The 21,167-nt window shown below is 40.5% G+C and overlaps 2 protein-coding genes, 1 long non-coding RNA gene and 1 other non-coding gene across 4 annotated transcripts in view; 2 read left to right on the plus strand and 2 right to left on the minus strand.

Annotated features, from left to right (window-relative positions):
- Window positions 1-21,167, minus strand: part of Sesn (Sestrin) — a 117,202-nt gene that overhangs the window by 92,637 nt on the left and 3,398 nt on the right. Inside the window, exon 3 of the mRNA XM_076383273.1 lies at window positions 20,188-20,253. Coding sequence (XP_076239388.1) covers window positions 20,188-20,253 — 66 coding nt within the window. The remainder of the gene's footprint in view (window positions 1-20,187; window positions 20,254-21,167) is intronic.
- LOC143182533 (uncharacterized) lies at window positions 857-14,084 on the minus strand. The gene is made up of 4 exons (XM_076383572.1): window positions 13,818-14,084; window positions 13,692-13,784; window positions 13,492-13,649; window positions 857-1,230 (listed from the first exon to the last, which is right to left on the minus strand). The coding sequence occupies exons 1-4, from the start codon at window positions 14,082-14,084 to the stop codon at window positions 930-932; spliced, it is 819 nt and encodes a 272-aa protein (XP_076239687.1). The 3' UTR covers window positions 857-929.
- LOC143182331 (uncharacterized) lies at window positions 13,840-21,064 on the plus strand. The gene is made up of 2 exons (XR_013002422.1): window positions 13,840-14,117; window positions 20,772-21,064. It is a non-coding gene; the product is annotated as an uncharacterized LOC143182331 (long non-coding RNA).
- On the plus strand, window positions 20,339-20,411 carry Trnak-cuu (transfer RNA lysine (anticodon CUU)). Its single transcript has one exon. It is a non-coding gene; the product is annotated as a tRNA-Lys (tRNA).

Raw genomic sequence — 21,167 nt, forward strand, 5'->3', positions numbered from 1 at the left:
CCCCGACCCGCGTCTCTGCAGAAGCCAAAGCCGCGCGCTTGCCTCTCGACTACCACGGAAATCTACTTTAGCTCTACTTCGCCCATTCACCTGACTTTTTGTCTCGTGGAACGCGTATCTTCCCGACGAAATTCAAAGGGAATGACGCGGGTCAGGGGGCGAGCATAAAGACGGTCATAACTTTAGCGAGAGGAGAGCGATCGTTCACCCATCAAACAACTCCCCTTCCAAACGAAGCACAGGGTCTCGAAATGGCCTGGATTAGACAGGCGAAAACCAAATTTCGACTATTCTTTTATTGGGTAATTTTTGATGCCAACTCTGAGACACAGAGACTTCTCAAAATTCAAATTTGCAATGTTGTGTCAGAAGACATAGGAATCAGAAGAAAGTCCTCAATTTTCTAAGTATATACTCTAAGAAGAATATTAAATATAATAGCTGTGCTCCATAGAAAAAGAAATCAAGAAAAATCTCAGTCGCCAAGAAACTCTAACTTATCCTCAATATTTCATATAATACTCCTAATTCAAAGTATCACTTTTCGCTAGGCAGCCATTTCAGAACACTGTGCTCCTCTCGAAAATAATCTTCATTCAAGGGAAGCTTATTAGACTATGATTAGGAACTGCACATCTGCTCCTCGGACCGAGCCCAGTCGATCCGCTTAGACCCTCCTCGAGGCTCAGAGTCCATCGTCTCTCGTATCCCACGTGTCGAGGACCCAGCTGGACCACCCTCAGAACCGCTTGCTTCGCCAGTGGTGCAAGGATCGCCCGACGTCCCCTCGAGATCGTTGAGTCTGGATCTAGCCGCCTATCAGCAGCCAAGGCAGGATCACGGTGACGCAGAGGGCAGCCAGACAACTGGCGCACATCGCCAGTGGACTGGCAGCCGCTTCCGGTTCCGCCTCGACTGTGTAATCCTCGTCACGCTCGTATTCGCGGACCTCGACGTCGCAGCGGAAACAGACGCGAGCCGTCTTCAGATGCGAGCTGTCCCTCCTCAACAGGAGGGCCGAGCCCTTCCGCTCGATTTTCCATCCAGGCTCTTGCAGCAGCATACGAGTCATGCCTGGGTCGATCCTCGGTTGTTGGGTTCGGGCGTCTTCTCAGGCGATTTTTAATGGCTGAAGTTCGAAGTGTTCTGGACGTCTGGAAGCGTTTGATGTACAGCCAGAGTTGTGAGTTCTTGCTTGGATAAGATTGAATATGTTGTCGAGAGGGTTGACTACCTGAAAGATAAGAGAACGTGTGAGTAGGTTGTTCGAGGAGCAGTTGCTCACAAAGGGAGGTTGTTTGAATATTTGAAAATTTGAATTTTTGAAAATTTGAAAATTTGAAAATTTGAATATTTGAACAGTTAAATAAATATTCAAATATTTAAAAATTTGAAACCTTACAAATCTTTCACACTTTACTCAACTTGAAAATATTCTACAACTTGACAAACCCTTACTAAAAACTGAGTCGTACACATAGTCAGCTCTCTTTATAAGAAACAGCTGGATTACATTGTTAACCTCCCCTTGTCAGGCATCACACGCACGATAGCCAAGCTTCGCGAAAGGTATAAGCTCATTAATCTTACCCTCCCCGCGCTGCAATACCAGATAAGCTTAATCTAATAATCCCTGATCGTTCATTCAGCCGTGATACGCTTTGTTTATCGACGAAGTGACTGGACGTCTACTTCTGATTCAGCAAGAGCTCTGCATCGTCAGGAAGCAATTTCTATGTGCTTGTGCAAGGCTCTTTTTCCGCGGCAAGCTAATGTTTACGGGCAGAGAGTGGAAAAGCGGAAAGCATAGAGAGGAATACACGTAAAACAGCGGATCGGAAAACACGAGTATCCCAGATTCGAGGGAACGTTTTCATTCACGTGAAAGTCAACAATAAGTTGAAAGCTTAGAAGCGGGACAGGGAGGAACCGAGCTGGAAAGAGGCGCACGGAGAATTACTATGCGCTCAGACAAAGGGAACTGTATCAGATTCCGTGCACTTTGCTCCTGCGATACGTCAAGAAATCGTGAAGAAACAGTTGTCGTACCTCAGTGATTAGTCAGCAGAAGCTCTTTGTTTGTATCATTAAGAAACAATATTACTGAAATTCATCTTAAATCCTAATATCTAAAATTTCTCATTTTTACATACAGCAATTGTAAAAATCTGTACAGAGTGAAAATTTACAATACTGTCCAAAATACACAAGAGTCTCTTGCAACAGTGTATTCCATGCTTGTTTACTTTTTCGTTGTTTTACTGCAATTCAATTAAAACAACGTACTCCCTAGTATTTGCACTACATTTCAATTAAAAAAGTTCCAGAATACCCATCGAAGATAACTACTCAGGTCTATATGGATACAAAAAGTTCATGAAAATTCCAAAAGAGAATCTTACCAAAGCCAAATTCGAGGGCCTTAAGAGTAATTAGCGATCGAGTAACGAGAAGCATCGAAACGCCGACTGCAAAAGAGTAACCCAGTAACACAGACTCGAGAATAGGAACGAAAAAGCAAAGGCTTATGGAAGCGAAACTCTAGCCCCGCTTAAAGCTGTTATCAGTCTGGGAGACAAGGCTACGAGGAACTAGACTGGGTACTGGAAATTTAGTTAGCAGGTGCTTCGGATTTATGAGCATTTAATACGCAGACACTGATGCCAGGGGCGGTTCATCAACTTCCTGCCCGGGGAAACAAGAATTAATCGAAGCAACTTCAGCTATTTCGCCGCGGCTTCCGAGGCTTCGAAGCTGCCCGAAACTCGCGCGGGTCGCCGGAACTTTCGACCACGATCGAGCAATTCCGTGCACGTGATACCCGACGATTACAATGCAAACACCGACGGTACAAGGGAGAACCGTTAATTCGACGGAGCTACGAGCCGATGGATCGACGACACAGGCTGTCTACGAACGTTCCTACACCACTTGCATCCGAAAGTTCTCACCCAGGAGGAGGAACAAAAATTAATTAGAAGTCGAGGACCTGGGAATACTAATAACAGAATACCTTTTCAGAGGCAAAGTTATTCAACTGTTTTTATAAAATTATGTATGACTTCTGGATAATAGTTACACGTTTCAGAAGGTGTTTTAATTAATTTTTAGTTGGCAGGAATTTACCTTCCCCTGAATAATTCATTGTATTTTCAATTGTCAATTTCCTTGTTCCCTATTTCGTGAAGTTGATCAGTTCGGCTTGGGGTCTCGGATAATCCTCGAGATGAGTTCTACCGATGAGCGAATAATGAATTTTCTGTCCAAGGTAACTAGTCCAGCGATCGAACGAGTCTCCCTCGTTTGTCGGGAGAAACGAGTCATCGATAATGAGCCGTGAAAACTGGTCAAGAGGCATTAAGTTTTGAAACGGGGAACTTTCGCGACGATCTCCTGCTACCGCGAGTTCTGCCCCAGTTTCAGTCCTCTAGCTATTAGTACCGATTAGATGGAGCTTAAGGCGACGTCGAATCTGAAACTAGCCGAAGTAGGAACGTTCCACGACGTGTTGGAGTCCAAGTAAAAACAGCGCGATGCTGTATGAAGAAAAATGGCTCAAGTAATACTGGGACTTTGCAGGAGAACTGCAATTTGGGGAGAGGAAAATGGGACAAGGGTATATGTTGCTTATTGTTCAGCGATGCTAAATTCATACCTCGAATGCATCCCACTTACTAGTGTACGCTATAATGCAATGATGACGACGTTGGGAGCGATACGTGACCCCTATGTGTGCACCGATTTCTCTGCGACAATAGGCTGCTGACTTAACTGCAACGACAGTCGAGGTTCGAGTCGACTCTAATAATAGATGTTGCAACGAACACAGAGAATCGATCGCTCGGGAACCAAATAGAAATTGTTCTTCGTCGTGGATCTTTATCTTTCGATTATTGCTTTTGTTGAAGGTAATTCGCGCAGACTTTGCAAAGTAGAGGTATTTTCCAAGGAAGTTGGATTTAATCAAGAAATTTCCTGATTCCAATAACTGCTATTGTACCTTGCTAATTTAAAGGTAATTTTATAGAATGAGATTCCTAGCTGCTGAACTCACAGCATTTCTATTAATAATTCAATTTTAAATATATATTAAAAGTAGCTCTAAAAATTCTCAATCTTTTGTAGACTAAGGACTCAAACTTAATCATTGCTACTTTCTTCGATAAATTCCTAAGATACAACAAATTAACAAGAATAAATCTCATTCAAGTATCGATAATTTCCACATCGCCAGGCGTATAAATAAAGCTATCTATATCCAGATAACACGACAATTGCAGTGTACTTCGATAACACATAAATCTACAATCCCATTACGCCCCATTATTTCCTGTAACCCTCCAACCCTGCTACAGTGATACAATGACCCATGGACCACCTATTTCGAACTCCCACTTGTCACCAATCATATTTAAACTACCCCTCGAACTATCTGTACGCTTATTCCAGAGGAAAGACAACTACGAAGCACTTTCTCAAGGAAGGTGAGGGTTATCTGCTCCGTTATGGAGCGAAAGCGATCCCTCAGAGAAGGAAGTGGCGTTATCGCGTTTACAGAAAAATCGAGAAACACAGGGCGAGGAAAAAAGAGCTGGCTGGAATTCCATTATACTGGAGACAGCGTCGAGCTTGCTGGACTGGAATAGAGAAAATGCACGGAGGAAGCAGTTGCCAGCGCTTTATCTCGCGCCACTTTGTTCGTCCCTCGTTCAAGGACGTAATGAGCTTCAGAAACAACGTGCTTGACCATAGCTAGGATACTGTGTTGATCACATCGTTTTCGCGAGGCCATTTCATTGGGACAAGAAGCACAGCCAGCTCGATTACGGAAGCAGACACTAATTATTCAAAAACACGGCGCAGGATACACAATTCCCTCTGAGCCCGCACCCTCGGCATACTGAGAGCATTAAAGGGATAAAATATTGAATATCGGCTTGAGAACCTAGATTATTAATAGCCACGTGGAATTCGTTTGAGATCGTGAAGTTATAGGTCGCTCGATGCTGTAAATTGGGACTGAAAATATTTAAATAATCAGTCTTGATTGGAACATGAACTCGATTTCTCTGATCACGATTATGTTTTACATTTTAATAAAGTAGAGACTTCTATATTCAAACGTTCTATGATATCTGAATAATCCCTCCTTTGTCTTATAAACCACGTAACAGTGATAGTTCATACAGAATACCATTCAAGGTTTGATCATATTCAACGCAGTTTCATAAAATGCAGTCATTAAATAGCGTTCAGAGTTGAAACAGTATAATTTTTTACTTTCACCCTGACAATTGTTAGGATTAATGAAAAAAGTATGTAAGCGACAATAGAATATTCACAAGCTAGGAGAATATTCAAGAAGGCGAGTTGCATAAACTCTACTTAGAAGTGAGTTAAGGCGTGCTATTTATTTCCTTTTGGCGGTGAAAGGTCGACATTTTCCTCTGATTCCTCGGGAAAATTCCATTTCAACCACATCGAATGAAATATCACGGGTAATGGAACCGCGACATAAAGACGATTCGATGGCGACGAGAAGGGATTATTTAATTGAAAACGAGACGGAGGTACTGAGCGTAATAAAGTAGATGCGGGCATTCCATGATCAGACACGTTTCCCCCTGCTCAACGTTCCCTCTGGGAACTATTTTAATCTCTCGAAAAATAAGTGGAACATCGGTCTCATTCAATTACAAGGCGAGACGACCGACAAATCGGTGGTAAACCAAGGGACACTGGCAATAAGCTTAACACTTTGACAGTCTGTGAGCCATGGCTACCATAAAAATATTACTTAGCTAATTATGGGAAATTTAATACGAATAATAATAGTGATAGATTTATGTTGCTCTAAAGCAATAGAGAGTTCTAGAGAAATAGAAATTCCTTAAATGAAGAATTCTGTTTAAAATTAAAGTAAAGTGGCAGTAAAATTCTACGAAGTTAATACGTTATCAGAGATTTAATAAATTTCGTATTAATGGTGCAATCAGTTTTACGATCGAAATCAGCAATAACAGCAAAACTAGTTTCGTACGACTAATTTACCGTTCACTTGCGGGATTCGAATGCAACTCGACGCTCTTCGACTACTATCCTCGATAAACAATAACTCCACGAGGATCGACCTTTAACTTGAAAGCACAGAGGTAAACAGAGAAATAAGGAGAGATTGGATACTATGGACATGCTGAAGAGGTCTTTCAAGATGTATAAACACAATGGAATTAGAGGGCAAGTAATAAAAGAGCAGATGGATATCGAGGAGTCTATAGTACAGGGTAAAAGAAAACAATTATGCCTTTCTAGAGACGAAAGCAGATTACCCAAGCAAACAAATTGAATGGCCGAGGGAGACAAAGGAAAAACGAGAGCTTACACGACAGTAAAGTGAAAGAATAATGAATAGAAGTATACTTCGTGGGACGTCAATGGAAGAACACGAAACTGACTTCAGAAGCACCGTATGAGGTCATAAATCGATTTACTGTCAGTTGCAAGAGTCTGTGTTAGTCAATCTCTAAAGCTTTCAGAAAATACGAAAGTGTTTTATTATGATACTATACTCTATATGTATCGATGTATTATTCCAAAGAAATTTAATAAAACATTGTTTTCCCTCCAACAAATTTTCCAATTAATTATTACATGATTCAATATTTGCACGAGGTTTCAAACTTTTGCATTGTTTTATAAAATACGCTAGAACACAATGCTTTATTCATCCACTGCATACGCAAAGTGAATTATAACAGTATGCTTCATACTTATTGACGTTTTATAGAGAAATTTAATATAATATTGTTTTCCCTTCAATAAATAATCAAATTCATTATTACTTCTGTAACATTTTGTAAAGTATACAAACAGTGATCAAAACTCTATACTAGCCTATACTACCCCTGCAAATGGAAAGATATTTCACGATATTATATTACATATTAATTAATCCAATTTCAATTTAGAGAAATTTAATACAATAGATATTGTTATCGTTGCAAAATATTTCTGCCTCCAATGATTAAATAATTAAATGCCTGCACTAAATTTAAAACTCCTCATTATTTCACACAACTCACACAGTACCTAATGCCACATTCTTCCCTTGCATATGCAAAAATCCGATAACCCACGGATCAATAAACGCGTTTGCATAATCAACAATTTATAATTGCATCTCACCATGGCGCTGAATGTCGAATAAACGGGAGGCACGCAAGAAATTGCTCTCCTGTCTGCTTGAATGTACAATCAGCGCGTATTATTGGATCGAAGAGGCAGGAAGAACGACTCTCGTCGCGCGTCGCGTCGACTTAATTTTCGTTCAAGATTCGCGCGGCCACGAGGATGGAGGGAAAAAGTGGATCGCCCCCTTTCAACCTGTCCTAATAAGGATGACGAGAACGCTCGAGTATGGTCCGAGCTCGCGACAAATGTTCCGCATGGATACTCTCGGCGACGGAACCAGAAACGGAATGTTCCAATTTGGCGAATCACGAAAAAGAGAACCTCCTTTTCCTCGCCGCTCCGTTGCCCTCCTTGACCCTTCCGGTCTGCCTCATTTCCGCTCTTCAATACGATCGTTCGCGCTCTAAACAGTTCACCTTCGACTACCACAGAATTTTATAGGAGAAATATTTGCAATTATAAGGCAGAATAGCAGAATCAGGTTTCTTGAAATACACTTATTCATATTTCTCAAAGGCACTCATTTTCCTGAATGTTAAGAAACCTTTTATAGAACCCACGAAAGTCACAGTACTGGCTACTGTATTTTTCTAAATTCACTCATTCGTATTTCACAAAACACACATTTTTCTGAAAATTAAGAGGAATTCTCACAGGACTCATAAATGGGTAAAAAAGACTCGAGAAATATACCGAAGTTAAAAATGTTTGTATGCACTATTTTAAATATAATTTCATCGCAAAACCACATTAAAGCTTTCGTTGAATTCCAGATTACCCTATACATATTTATTCCTCCATGTGACAGACGAATATTATGAGTTCTAACTGCAGCCCTCCCCTAGTCCGTCGTGCTTTAAAATTTCATGTGCTTTCCTCCTCTCACATTTTAATGAGCAACTATAAATATACTGGGAATACTTAGATACAGAACACTGAAAGCCCTGAACTTATCTGAGCGGTCGATTTCCCACGCAACAAGCTCTCTAAAATTCCGCGGTATTTTTACAGTTCACCAAGGTGCGTGACACAAACAAATTATTCCCCTGGCGTGTATTTCCACTCGTATCGCGAGCAAAAATAGCGAAGGCTTCGCCAACCGACGATTTGAAATGCGAGTCCTTCTGCATTCGTCGTTTACGAGATGACGTAGAATCTCCTTCGCGTCTTTAATGTAAATTTCAGCAAGGCGTATCGCGGCTGCACGCGTTATCGTGTTCCTGGCCACAGCGTGGCTTTTACACTCGAAATTTCCCGTGAAACTTTCAAGCACGTCGCTAATAAATCAGCTGCAAGAGAAAAAGCGCAGACAGAAAGGCGAATGCTAATTAACCAGGCCTTTGCGACGCGACCGAAGGTTCCCTCTTTCGTCCTTTTTTCCCATTTTTCCTTTCCCCTTTGTTATTTCATTTTCGAACCCGTCCTGATGGCCTTCCAAAGGTGTACTATTTGAGTCCTTAGACTGTGGAGCGCCGCGAACAAATTGCTGGAACGCGGCGGGACCTTTTAGCGAGACTCGAAACGCGGAAATTTGCACATCATTTGCATATCGGCGTACGTGTTGTAAAAGAAACGTGAACCCCGGCCGTGAGGCGAAAGCATCTATGCATACATGTGTTTTCTACGAGCTGGACGAGATTCTAAGTACGATATCAGCACGGAACGCTGTAGTTAAATACGATCGCGCTGATTACGATAAAAAGCAGCATTTACGTCATCGGCGGACGCGAATCTTCCGGCGGGATCAAAGAAAATGTCGGTTGGCAAGCTGGTTGACAAGCTGAGGTCGTTAGTCGGTAGATTTGAAGAGTTCATAACGAAAGCAGCCCTTGTTCAATTTTACATCTTTTTTATAAGAAGGTATTTTAGGTATTTTTTACAAAAAGGTCTAATATGAAAAATATTCTATTAAAAAGAGGACTTAGATAGTTACTTAATTAAATGTCTGTTAGATAATGCTCGATTGCAATAATAATTACTAGTTATCTAGGACGCATTAGCTGATTAATGTATTTGAATAATTTACCCCTGTTTATTAGAATAAATCATTGAAACAAGTAATGGAAAATTACCTAGATGGTACGGATAACCAGATCAATACCTGAACAACATGAACAAAATGACTATAACGAGAAAAGACTGTGTTTTGAAACTGTCAAAATTATCGTCTTGCAAAAATATTGAGTTCTCATTATAAAAGCACGTTCATATTCTGTGCCAAACAATGGCTAGAATTTTACGATTGACGAAGTATCTAGTAAAAATAACCATAAGCTTATAGCAACAATGGATTTCATTCTATTTTCCAAGTTCCCAAGAAATTCAATAAAGTATCGACGGACCCCTACTAAATGGCAGTCTCTTTTACTACACAAACTTGAAATATATGGCAAAGCGAATTGAACGCGTTTTCGTGGAGACACACAGACTGTATCGCTCGTGGAAGCTTCGAAACGAGCTTGCCAGGCTTTTGTTCGCCGAGCCAGCGAGCATCTAAGGGAATGCTTAAGCTTCGCCGACACAATTTCCTTGGCAAACGAGCGCATAAAACGTATTTGCGCGCGTTCAAATGCACACGGCCGCTAACAAAGTGCCTCGAAACCGCGCGTTGAAGGATTTCATTAAAACACGCGGACGAAAAACGAGCAAAACCAGCATCGCGAATTTCAGTAACGAAATCATTGCGTTTCAGCCCTGCCTTTGCACCCTTTTCTTTCTTTTTCCACGCAATGGCTAACACGATTACAATGTGGCAGAAAGAAAAAATTATCGAGAAAGTTGCAGCGATAACGAGCGAGTCAGGAGGCCAACGAGATGAGAGAATAAATTATGTTGCGATAAATTTCGCGATAACGGGGGACCGTGAGCTAAGGAATGGCAATGTTGGCCGGAATGCTGTGATGGGATTCGAATCGTGAAGCTTTAGCGATTGAGAGACCGATAAATTTTATTTTGAGAGTCTTAAAAAAGATACGCAGAAATAGCAAATCGATTTAAAAGGAATTCTGACGATAGAATCTTCTTGGAATCGAAGCGCTATGTGAACAGTCTTTCCTTGTTTTCAGATAACAGTTTATTGGCAATGAAATTATACTAGAGACAAATTTGTTTACAGAAAGATCTTGGTCTCAAGAAAAATGGTAATAAAAAGCTAAAGCAAAAATTAGTTAATCAAAATAATTTAAAAATATAATGAACGTAGCAAGAAAATTATGAGGAAATATTGTACTTGTAATTCTTCAAATAAAAGAGATCAACAAATGCAAAGTACAGTCATGTAGGCCAGACTCGCGTTTCCTCAAATAATGGAGAAATGTTGGATGAATATCCTAGAATACGCAAGGTGTGCAACAACAGGTGTCAGAAAATTTCAAAGGTAATTCTATATGCTAAAATAAGAAAAAAATCAAGGATAATGAAATTGCGTTTCAGAATTATTAATTGCTCCAGGAACTCCTAAAATTCGTATGAAATGGTCTGACTAGACTTATTCTACTGACGCTGCTACGTCTGACCTGGCTAATGCGCGCTGGCAGTATAATATGTCCCTAGTCAGACACATTTCTCGCGCATTTTAAGAGCGTCTAATATTAATCACTTTTTAAAATTTCTGACATCTGTCATAAAAAAGCCTATATATCAATAATCTTAAAATGCAGAGAAGATTATAAGTCCATTGAAAAAAGCAATTTGAATATCAAAATCTTCTTAGTGTCAATCCACTACTTATCCTATGCACTTTAAACAGAGAACATCAATAAACTCAAAGTACAATGTCATAAAGGTGACTCTAGTGTTTCTTAAAACGTTATAAATTAATAATAAGCTGCATACAGACTTTTACGACTAACTATATAAGTAAAAGACTAAAGGTCCTAAAAGTTTTGAATGTCTCAAAGAGTTCATTAAAGAGGACACCTTATTTCTCTCTTCGAGAAAATAATCCCACTAGAACACGTTTCAGTAATATTTAGTTTCGAGCATACGTGGCATTCAAATTACAGGAAATTTAAATTACCCACGATAAGAAAGCCAATACGTCACACTCGTGTGAACGTCAATTCGTTCTCGGCTCACATGCTCGATGAAGTAAATCCACGCAACCTTGGACAACAACCGCAGGTAATCTCGTTACAGGTATCATCGGTAGGGCGTTAGCGATCTTTTCAATCACCTTTGTCAAGCTTCCCACGAGTTCGTGGCATGTCGCCTGACGCAATATTTCCGCCGGCAATTACCTTCAACACGCGAGAACTCTCCCTCCTGAATTATTCATATTACTCAAAAACGCGCGAGAAGTTTGACAACGAGTACACTAGCCGACTCGTCTCTCAGGGGCTCGAAAATATTTTCGCAGTTCCGCATATGTGTGCAGCATAATACATTTCTCGAAGGACGTATCTGCCGGAAACAAATCTCGACTACGTGAGTTTTTGCCACGGAACTCGCGTGCTATCGATAATTTACGAGGAACGGAATGAATGGGACCAACTAGACACCTAACGAGATGTAGGTCTTTGCGTGAATAAGTGATGGACATTCACTTCTCTCTCGTGCGAGGCATGAATTAATTCGCGGAGTGGTTAGAACGTCGTTTGAATTTAAAAACAATTTCGGAATTTTTAGAAAGTTAGCTCGCTGGGTACCGTATAAATATTTCTATTCACTGGCTAGTCTAGACCAAAAATCTAAGAATTAGCAAGTAGGGTATTTGTCCTTATTTCTGTGTCATCGGATTAGAATTAGTTATAAAGAAGGAACTTGTATACGTAAACTGAAGAGTTGTTTTTTTAAGTTTATTCAACTATATTATTATATTATTTCCTATATTACTATAACTATATTATTATTAAACTATATAAGCTTTTAAGAAAAATTCTCTATTTATAAATAATAATTTTAATCCAAAGACACAGAAATATAGGCAAGTACCCCAATTCTCTTATTTTTAAATTTTTGGTTCAGAGAATTTCCATATAATTACTAGCAAAATATCATTAACATGAAAGAAATAATAATAGTGTGGTCTTACTAGCTTTCAACTGTCATATACCATTGAAAAATCACAAGAGTCGTCAAAATTTTCTCAAACAATCGTAATTCAAAGTTCCTCTAACCCATTACCATTCTACCCAGCTGAAGACAGACAACCCTTCACCACTATCAGAATGACAGTTTTTCTCTCCCCCATTTAACTGTCCCTCCCGTGAGAAAATCTCCGACAGGCGTCAGTCTGAATTGGTTTGATGAGTTTGCAAGTCCTCCAGGAAGCTCAGATAGCGTCCGCGACCGCGAGCAGCGTCGCGACGCAATTGGCGACGGTCGGTGACGGTCGATATTAGCATCAGAAATTCAAGACGACTCGCTGGACAACAATATTCTGCGCCACAGTATCGCTCGTGGAAAGTAAACAGCATCGTTATTGAAGCGTAACCTCGCGAAAGATAAAACTTCGAGGGGGAAATTATCGAGCTCGGTAGCTCGTCGATCACTGAAAATCGATCAAGAAGATTGATATCGATGCACGGTTATGGTTCATTGCCATGGCGAGCAGCGAGCGTTCTGAATTTACGATATTGCGGAAGTTCCACCCACGGGCCACGCAAATGCACAAGGTCGCGAGTTTGACCCAGAAAAACAGCGCTGAATGCGCCACTACGCGCCACCCGAACTGCATTCCAGTTTTTAGATGCTTTGCGACACTTTGATCGTGGAAAGTGGTGCTGTTTACTTGCTTTGCGAGTAGAATAATTATTACCTGGTATTTGAGAGTCTTAGATGGAATCCGTGATTCCAGAATACTAGGAAGTCTGTATATACTACACGCAGTAGTTTGCATAAAATCGATATTTCAAGGCTAAATGAGGGAACGAATAAACCCCTGCAATATCAGTTCAAATAATAATTATCTAGAAACTGGAGAGTTTTAATTAGAATCAGTGATTCGATACACGAAGGCTTACAAACTAGCATACATTCACAGCATAGTAATATTCCGCGTCCCAATAAACAGAAAACCACGGAGCCTCTTCAATATCAATTCACCTGCCACGAGAACCCAAGAAAACTGGCGAAGCACTCGTCTGATGAAAAACCCCGACTGCCTATGGTAATCAAGCTCAGTTCAACTTCAACTCAAACAAAAACCTTGGCTTTTTGCTTCGCAGAACTGGGCTACTCAGGAAGCATCCAATCACAGCACAGCGAAAACACACAGTTCCTCTACCACCGGCGAGTGGGATCACGTCACAAGTTACAGTGTCCATAAACCAACCCATACTAGCACATTGTACCACGTACCTGTGACGCAAGGCAGCTGCTCGACACGTGTCCCCTCGAAGGTCGAGGCCTGGGTCAGGTCGCTGGGTCAGGCTGTCGTGGGACACGTGCAGGTCACCAGCGTCTTCCTGGGATAATTTATGCACGACGACGCTCCGGGAAAACGGAGCCCGCGCGTCCTACCTCAACCACGTCTGACACGCGAATGAACACCCGCGAACAGCGACGTCGCTGACGAGGAGCGCGCGCCAAGGGGAGGAAGGTGGAGAACGCGCGACAGACGCGCGACCAGACCCTGGCTCGCTGTAGTCTGACTACGATTCGCCGATTCCACTCGCTACGCTGACCGATTGGACCACGAGCCGCGGACTGGCCGACGTGTACCGCTCTCTCTCGCCTAAGTGACTGTCAATTCGAACGCTCGCACGACAGCTGACGTCGCCTGGAATGAGACGATAAGCGATAACGGGACAGAAGAAGCTAGCCTGCCGACCAGCAGCTGCTTGATACCTTGCCCCGACGACTGGGTTTGTTTTCGAGTGGGACTCTACGCGGTGAATTGGAATTTCGTGAAGGGGGGCCGATTGGAAATCGATGGAAGGACTTCGAGACATTGTCTTCGCGTGGGAGAGCCACGGGGATTGGAGGTGACTAGGGATTAGGCTGGATTTAGATTAGATGTGAATGGTTTGTATTGGGGGAGGCTTGGAACTTTTGGAAGAGGGTGGAAATTCTTTTATTTTTTTTTTTGTAGAGAGAAAATGGAGGAAACTGGTGGGGGCCTTGGTCTCATGCTGACATTTTGTAGGGATTTAGATTAGATAGAAGGTTTCAGGATTTTTGAGATGGAGTGAAATTTTTTCTCTCTTTTTATGGTCACGATTTTGATGAATTAAGATTAAATGTAAATACCGCTAACACCGCTCTCAAAAATGGAGCTAGTTCACGTCTACTTCATACAAGTCGCCTAAACGATAAGTTGTTTCACCATAATATAAGCTCAAGATACGTAAAGCAAAGGAACTTATCGGGAAGCTTAGCAATCATTTCTACTAACCTGCATATTCTTGTTTTCGCGACATTCACGTAAACGATATTATATCACAGTTCTAATTTGCATCGCGTTTAAAGAGATCCAGGAAACAGGTTATATGGAAACGAATCGAGGAAGCATGGATAGTAAACTATATAGAGGCTCTAGTCCACTTTTTGCCAATCTATCTAAGGGCCGCAAATAATCAGCGAAGAAATAGCTGCAACCGAAACTGCCTGTGGGAATGGCTCCTTGCCGTGACCGCGGATCGCAATTAACTCGGAGCACGTCAAGCTGATAGCCAGTAAGACCAGTCCCCAGCTATCTTGTTATAGATTAGGAGGGACCACTGCGTGTGCAGTGGAAGGCGTGTCTGCCGTGACGACCAATGGCTTGGAAATGCAACCACTGAGAACCAATGCAGCGATAGCGGGGAAGAAAATCAAAGACACTATACAAGGTGTCCTGGAGATAAATGCTTCAACTTTGGAAGACGATCTTAGTATTCTTGGAAGGAGAAGAAGTTTGGTACTATCTAGGCTTATCTACTTACAATTAGACACACAGTGATATTGTTGCAGTGTAGAATATGATGGTAGGATCTAGGTAGCATTAACATAAGAAGATTTAGTTGAATTATTTAAGACATTCGAGGTCATTGACCCACTGCTTGAATCATGTATTCCCTCTTCCTGTTAGTAGAATAATTTACCTGTACTACTTAAAAAGATTTCTGTGGCCACAAGGGGGGATCTGAAGTTACATTTTCAAAGAGCTTAATTTTTTAACTTTGCACAATTTGACAATAGCGTGCAATCTTCGTCAAAAAATTCGAATGAAAATTCTAACCATGAATGAAGAGAAGAGTAGATAACAATTATGAGCCGTAAAATTCAACTGCAGACAAAAAGCGCTTATCGCTGGAGAAAAAGTTTCCAGAATGAACTTCGAAGTTTGTCGAATTACTTCCAGGACACCTTATACAGTTCTCCGAGAGCTGACTCGTCCCGCAGCAAAGACGGACGAGATCTGCCTTTCCCATCAGGAAGGGGAAGTTAATTAAAATTTTTCCCCTCGGTTACTATGCGAAACTGCTTCGACAGAATTCGAGGCACCTGATATCCACTACACCTCTGCCCTTATCCCTGTTTTTTCTACGAGACACATCCTCCTCCGATCGTACGACATTTTTTGTCGCGCGATATTCTGTAATAGACGACAGAGATAACCTTGCCCTAGGTTACCTCAATATCAGGAAGGATATGTGGCGAGCTAAATGAAAAATTCCTTATCAGGGCGCTACACCGATATCGAGGCCATTTATTGCTGTTGCCGGTATCGACGTTCCTATCGAATTATCAGCGGGACAATTAAAGTGCAATAAGCAACTTTGGCGAGTCGTGTTTCGGTGCGAAAATGCTTTTAAAAAAATCTGATAACAATAGTAAATAATAGAACGAAATAAAAAGTTTTGTCGTAAAAAATAGTTTCAAGAGCTGGGGCATAAAATATGGAAAGACTATATTGGAGAAATACTGTGAAAGGTGAAAATTGTGCCAAAATATTTGAGGGGATTTAAAAAACAGTCGATGTGTCATCACAGGAAAAGAAGTTGAACGAAATCTGCAACGTCACGCGCGAGAAGATAGATTGAATGAAATATCCCATCTCCAATACGTCTCTGGAAATATATCCGAAATAATATTCCCATAGATATTCCAGAGGCAGAGGCTGGTTATTTACGCGAGGGCTTACAAACCGAGTGGCGAAGGATTTACATGAGAAATTCCGCTATTTCTACCCTATCCCCGTTTCTACCTTCCTTTTTCACCCTCACGCCTATCCCACACGTCTATTTCCGGTCTATCTCCTAAAGAATTGAGCCGTAATTTCATCGCTTCCGATCCCCCGATAGCTTCCCAGCAATTTCACGACGTAATGCAATTATTACAACGTACATGCTCTAGTTTGCGTCACGCTGCCACGATAGATATGTAAATACCCGCGTAATTATATTAGCTCGTTGATAATGGCCCTGACTCCGAGCTTTCCAGCGTGTAAATACATCCTAGAAAATTCGAAAAAGAAATATAAAACTTCTACCTTGTATTACGTGATGCCTACGAGTCGACAACAAGGGGGAACGATAGTCGAACAATTGAGGGACGTGTGGAAGACGTCAATGATCCCTGGGAATTTAATCGTGACCCGAGACCTCGTCGAATGGGGCATTAATACAATAGCAGGTTCAAAGATTCTCACGGTACGCTTGAAACGATCCTTGAGTAATTAAAGATCGAATTTTGCTGCTTTAATGTATCAATAACTAATTTTTTCTGGAAATCTGAGGCATTTAGGTGATAACAGAAATTCCTATTGTGAGGACTGAAATTCAGAACAGTAGAAAATTTTCAAAGAATTTGAGAAATTTAAAAAGCAGAAAATCCCAGTTATTTAATATTGGAATATTTGAAAATTTGAAGTTCTGAAATTAAAAGAATTTGAATATTTAAAAATTTGAAGATTTCAAATTTCAAAATGTTGAATATTTGAATCTTAAACCAATGGTACCCTCGTTTCCCAAAATTTTGGACTTGAGCCACCTAACGCGGAACAAAGTCCTACTTCTGTCCCAAGCTTTTAACGTCAATTACTCTAAAAATTGAATAAATGGTTTAGCATCGAGTGTCTCCAAGAAAATGGTCATCGACAGTCCTCATAAAAAAGGTCATGGGCCTCCATAGAAAAATTGACAAGAAAAAGATTCAATTAGATCTTTAATGGAGCTTGTATACGAGACACTTATAGCCACTTGCGGTCGCTGGACCTGGCTGCGACTCGCAATGACCTGACCAAGATTCCCGCGAGCTTCGTCCCTCCTCTCCTCATCCCCCTGTCCCTCGTCGTGACCCTTCCCCGAGCTCTTTCCCTCGGCAAACTTTGGGCACCACTCCAAGATACCGCAGAAATCGCATACCGTGTTAGAAATTCAGGGCAGTTTGAACTTGGCTCAATGCAGCACCAGCTGCTGAATTCCGCTGGACGAGCACGTGGTGGGGTTGGGCAACTCTGTGTGAATTTGCACGTACTTCTTCAAATTTTTCTTCCCCTGTTCTATCTGGACCGGTTTGGCCCTTGGGTCTCTGATGGGTTCCAAGAAAAAGAAGATCTACTGAGTAAGCAAGATACTATCAAGAAAGAAGGAGGAGAGAGGAGAAAATCGAGTGACCCAACTTGATGATAGAGTAAATTGCCAAGAGAAGTGGTAGAATGAGTTTGAGCTCAGAATATTTGAGAAGTAGCGCAATAATATAAAAGGATTCAATATTTTTAGCACAGTGGAATCTTGATTAACCGAGACTCAATTATTCCCTACTGTTCATTTCCTTATTCCTTGTTCTTCAAAGGTTAAAAAATTTAATAATCCTACATTTCATAAATATTCTGTAGTCTAATCTTATAAGATCTTGCAGAAAGTTTGCCGCTTCCCGAGGTCAACGACTAATCACGCTTAAATCGCAGCGAGCATGATCTCGCAGAACCTGCAAAATCACAAGTAGAATATTCAAGCGATGCACGGACGTGACGCGTAATTATTGCCCACTCTCACCTGACCCTCTGCGTCCATCCAGGAAATACGAGAACAATCGTCAAGAAATATTATCATTATTCTCAAATTCAGCTTGGAATATTGAGTAAAAACAATGAGTTGAAGAAACAGGAATGCTATTTACTTGAACGAATGAAAAACAAAGCTTCAAACAAAGGATTTTCCATTTTTCCACCTACGTATGGAATTGTTTAGTTGCAAGAAGTGAAAACGGGGTAGAGAAACAGTGTTCGATTTTCAAAATGCAATACTTCGCGAAAGATAATTACTTTTTTATTGTGCAGTCCCGTGTCGCTAGAACGAGTTCAGTGTGAAACAAAAGCGTTGTTTGCTCAAGCAAACGCGACCGATTGAAATTGGAAATCACGAAGCCTTGGCAAAATGTAGAACGTCGAGCTTGCGACAGTGATGAGTCAAATGAATGAAAAACCATTATAGACATCGATGAAACCATCGCTAGCGTAGTGAGCTATACGTTAATTATTCCAGTCTTAATTAGCATGAATCCTCCTCCACGAAACAATACATATTCAGGCTAAACGAAACTGGGCTATCGTGCGTGGCGTATTGCATATTAATCGAAAAATTTACAAAGTATATTATTTTGCACTTACCTTTATTTTTTTCTTGTCGATATCGCCCAAAACAAGATGATCAATATTCAATCGCGAAGTACAAATTCACTTCATGCTGAGTTTCATGAAAAAAATGACTCGCAATGAGAGAATTCAAAAGGTGCATCGAGTGATGCACACTCGATGCAATCGCTGAATCGAACGAGAAAACACTGATTAAAAAAGGAGAATCAAATGCAACGTATCGGCGGAGGCTGCGTAAAATCACTTTTACATATACGCGTGTATATTTTGTCAGATGTATGAAACTAATTTCTTAGTTACCACTGATGAATTTGTATGGTAAGTCTAGTGGAACACATTCTAGTAAACAGTGTCGCTATATTTCCAGGGATATCTGGTTCGTGCAAAATAAATAAGCGTATGAATAATTTGCGCATTATGCCCTCCTTTATCTAATCTTAACAGCACGGTTCATTGTTGAGCTAAAAATTATATAAAACAGATACGAAATCAACCATTGACGCACGATAAATATATCGATATATCCATTTACATAATATTCGAGAAATAAAATGACGGAGACAATTAAATAATATCTTATTCCATTACTAATTAAGCTAATTGAATTTAATTCAAGTGATAGTTTGCGCGCTAATGAAGCTCGTGCTTGGCGCCATCTACTGAGCGTTATTAAAAGTTTCAGTGTTACAACTTTGCACGGATAATTGATACAGCAACAAGAAAATAACGATCTTATCACAGCTTCATGAAATGTATCCAGGAAACAAACAAGATCGTGTAAAAGTAAAAGGAAATTTGAGATGAAATAAAGTATGAATGAGAATCAAAATATCAATCTGAAATATCCAAAAAAATTTGATGATTATACTTGTAGGACTATCGTGCTTTCGATACCATTGCAATTAGTGGAATCATAGATTGGGGGCGTAATTAAATCGTGGAACAAGTGTCCCATCGATAATGAAGGTTCCTTTAACTTACACGGTACGAGACGTGGCAGCTTGAGCTGCAAGCACCTAATTGTTCTTAATTAGACTAAATTGAAGGTTACCAGGGGACAAGTAAATGTGAACCAATCCATAGTGTCGTCCTCCTCCCAACCAATCATGAGACTCGCTTTTACCGACGACTACCAATCCCAGAGCAAAAGTTATCGGCGCTACGAGCGCCAATTCCATGTCCCACATTAAGCTGCTCGTAATAACTTTGTTTTTCTTGCCCTAATATTCCGCGTAAAGACACAAATGTGTCAATTTTCGTCGGAAACATTATCAAACGCCTCCCTCGTATAATTAATAAATTAAAGCTCGTCTCATGACCTTGACACTTTGAATATTTCATACATCTGACATTGTTCCACTCCTCGTCACAAATGACACGCGGTAATTACGAAAAAGTAATTATCAGTTGTGTAAATAACATTAAAAATGACAGTAATAAAAACGATGCAGAAAATGCGAGATTGTGGTACTTACCTCAGACGTAGGGACGAAGGCGCTAGGTCCATCAAAGGCTGGCACTGGCACTGGAAGTCCCCTATCCTGTAAATAAAAACACATTCCTCGTTAATGAGTCTTACTTCCGGCTTGCTCCACTACTGCGGAAAATCGAACCCTTCTCCCATCTGCCCGGCTAGCTCAGTCGGTAGAGCATGAGACTCTTAATCTCAGGGTCGTGGGTTCGAGCCCCACGTTGGGCGATTCTTTTTTTCGTATTAAAAATAATAATAAATTCATCATTTTGCATTCTATAATTATTTTAACATTATATCAGAAAGAAGTTTAGAAAGCTGATTAAAAAACAAGGTGTTACATAATTAAAATATTGCAGTAGATAGAAATTTAGTTCACCTTAATATTTTTTTATCTATTGCATGTGAAGTAAGCATAATTTTATGGGTCAATTATTATATACTATACTAGATAACGAATAATGCTCCTGAAAATATATTCACTTTGCATAAATGACTATAATTAAAGTGTTACTTTTTGTTTTGTGTTAAATTTGATTATATATTATCTAGTTTTTTTTAATAATTCAAAAAATAATTTTTCAGAAGACTTGCAATGGACAAGTTGATGCAGGCAACGCATTTTAGGCCACGATTCGAACTGGTTCCATAAATAGCCTGTTGAAACAACTCCATTAAGGTAACCATTGGATCTCCCCGATCTCGAATGCATGAAAAACACGCTATCAACGCTTTTCCATCAAGGGGACACTATTTCCGATTCTCAAAGGAATAAAAATAGCTTTTCCTCAAAATGGCCGGGCCACCACGATCGTTTATTTACGAGGAACTACGAGAGAGAACATAAAATCGTTCCACGGAGCGTTTACTGTCTTTAAATGGTTACGGTTAAGGCGTTCAGATAGGTGCTCATAAAACGAATGACTCAGAAGATAAAAAAACTTTCTGGAGATAGCGAAAAAAAACGTTTTAGGGTTCTTTGTT

The sequence above is a fragment of the Calliopsis andreniformis genome, chromosome 8 (assembly GCF_051401765.1).
Source record: "Calliopsis andreniformis isolate RMS-2024a chromosome 8, iyCalAndr_principal, whole genome shotgun sequence".
NCBI classification, from domain to species: domain Eukaryota; kingdom Metazoa; phylum Arthropoda; class Insecta; order Hymenoptera; family Andrenidae; genus Calliopsis; species Calliopsis andreniformis.

Bases quoted from the DNA above. Each gene is read 5' to 3' on its own strand.
- LOC143182533 (XM_076383572.1), bottom strand. From the start codon at position 14,084: ATGTCTCGAAGTCCTTCCATCGATTTCCAATCGGCCCCCCTTCACGAA. The intron at 13,650-13,691 runs GTTCGCGGGTGT...TGGTTGAGGTAG, and splicing joins TCCTCGTCAGCGACGTCGCT to GACGCGCGGGCTCCGTTTTC. The intron at 1,231-13,491 runs GTACGTGGTACA...TCTTTCAGGTAG, and splicing joins GCAGCTGCCTTGCGTCACAG to TCAACCCTCTCGACAACATA.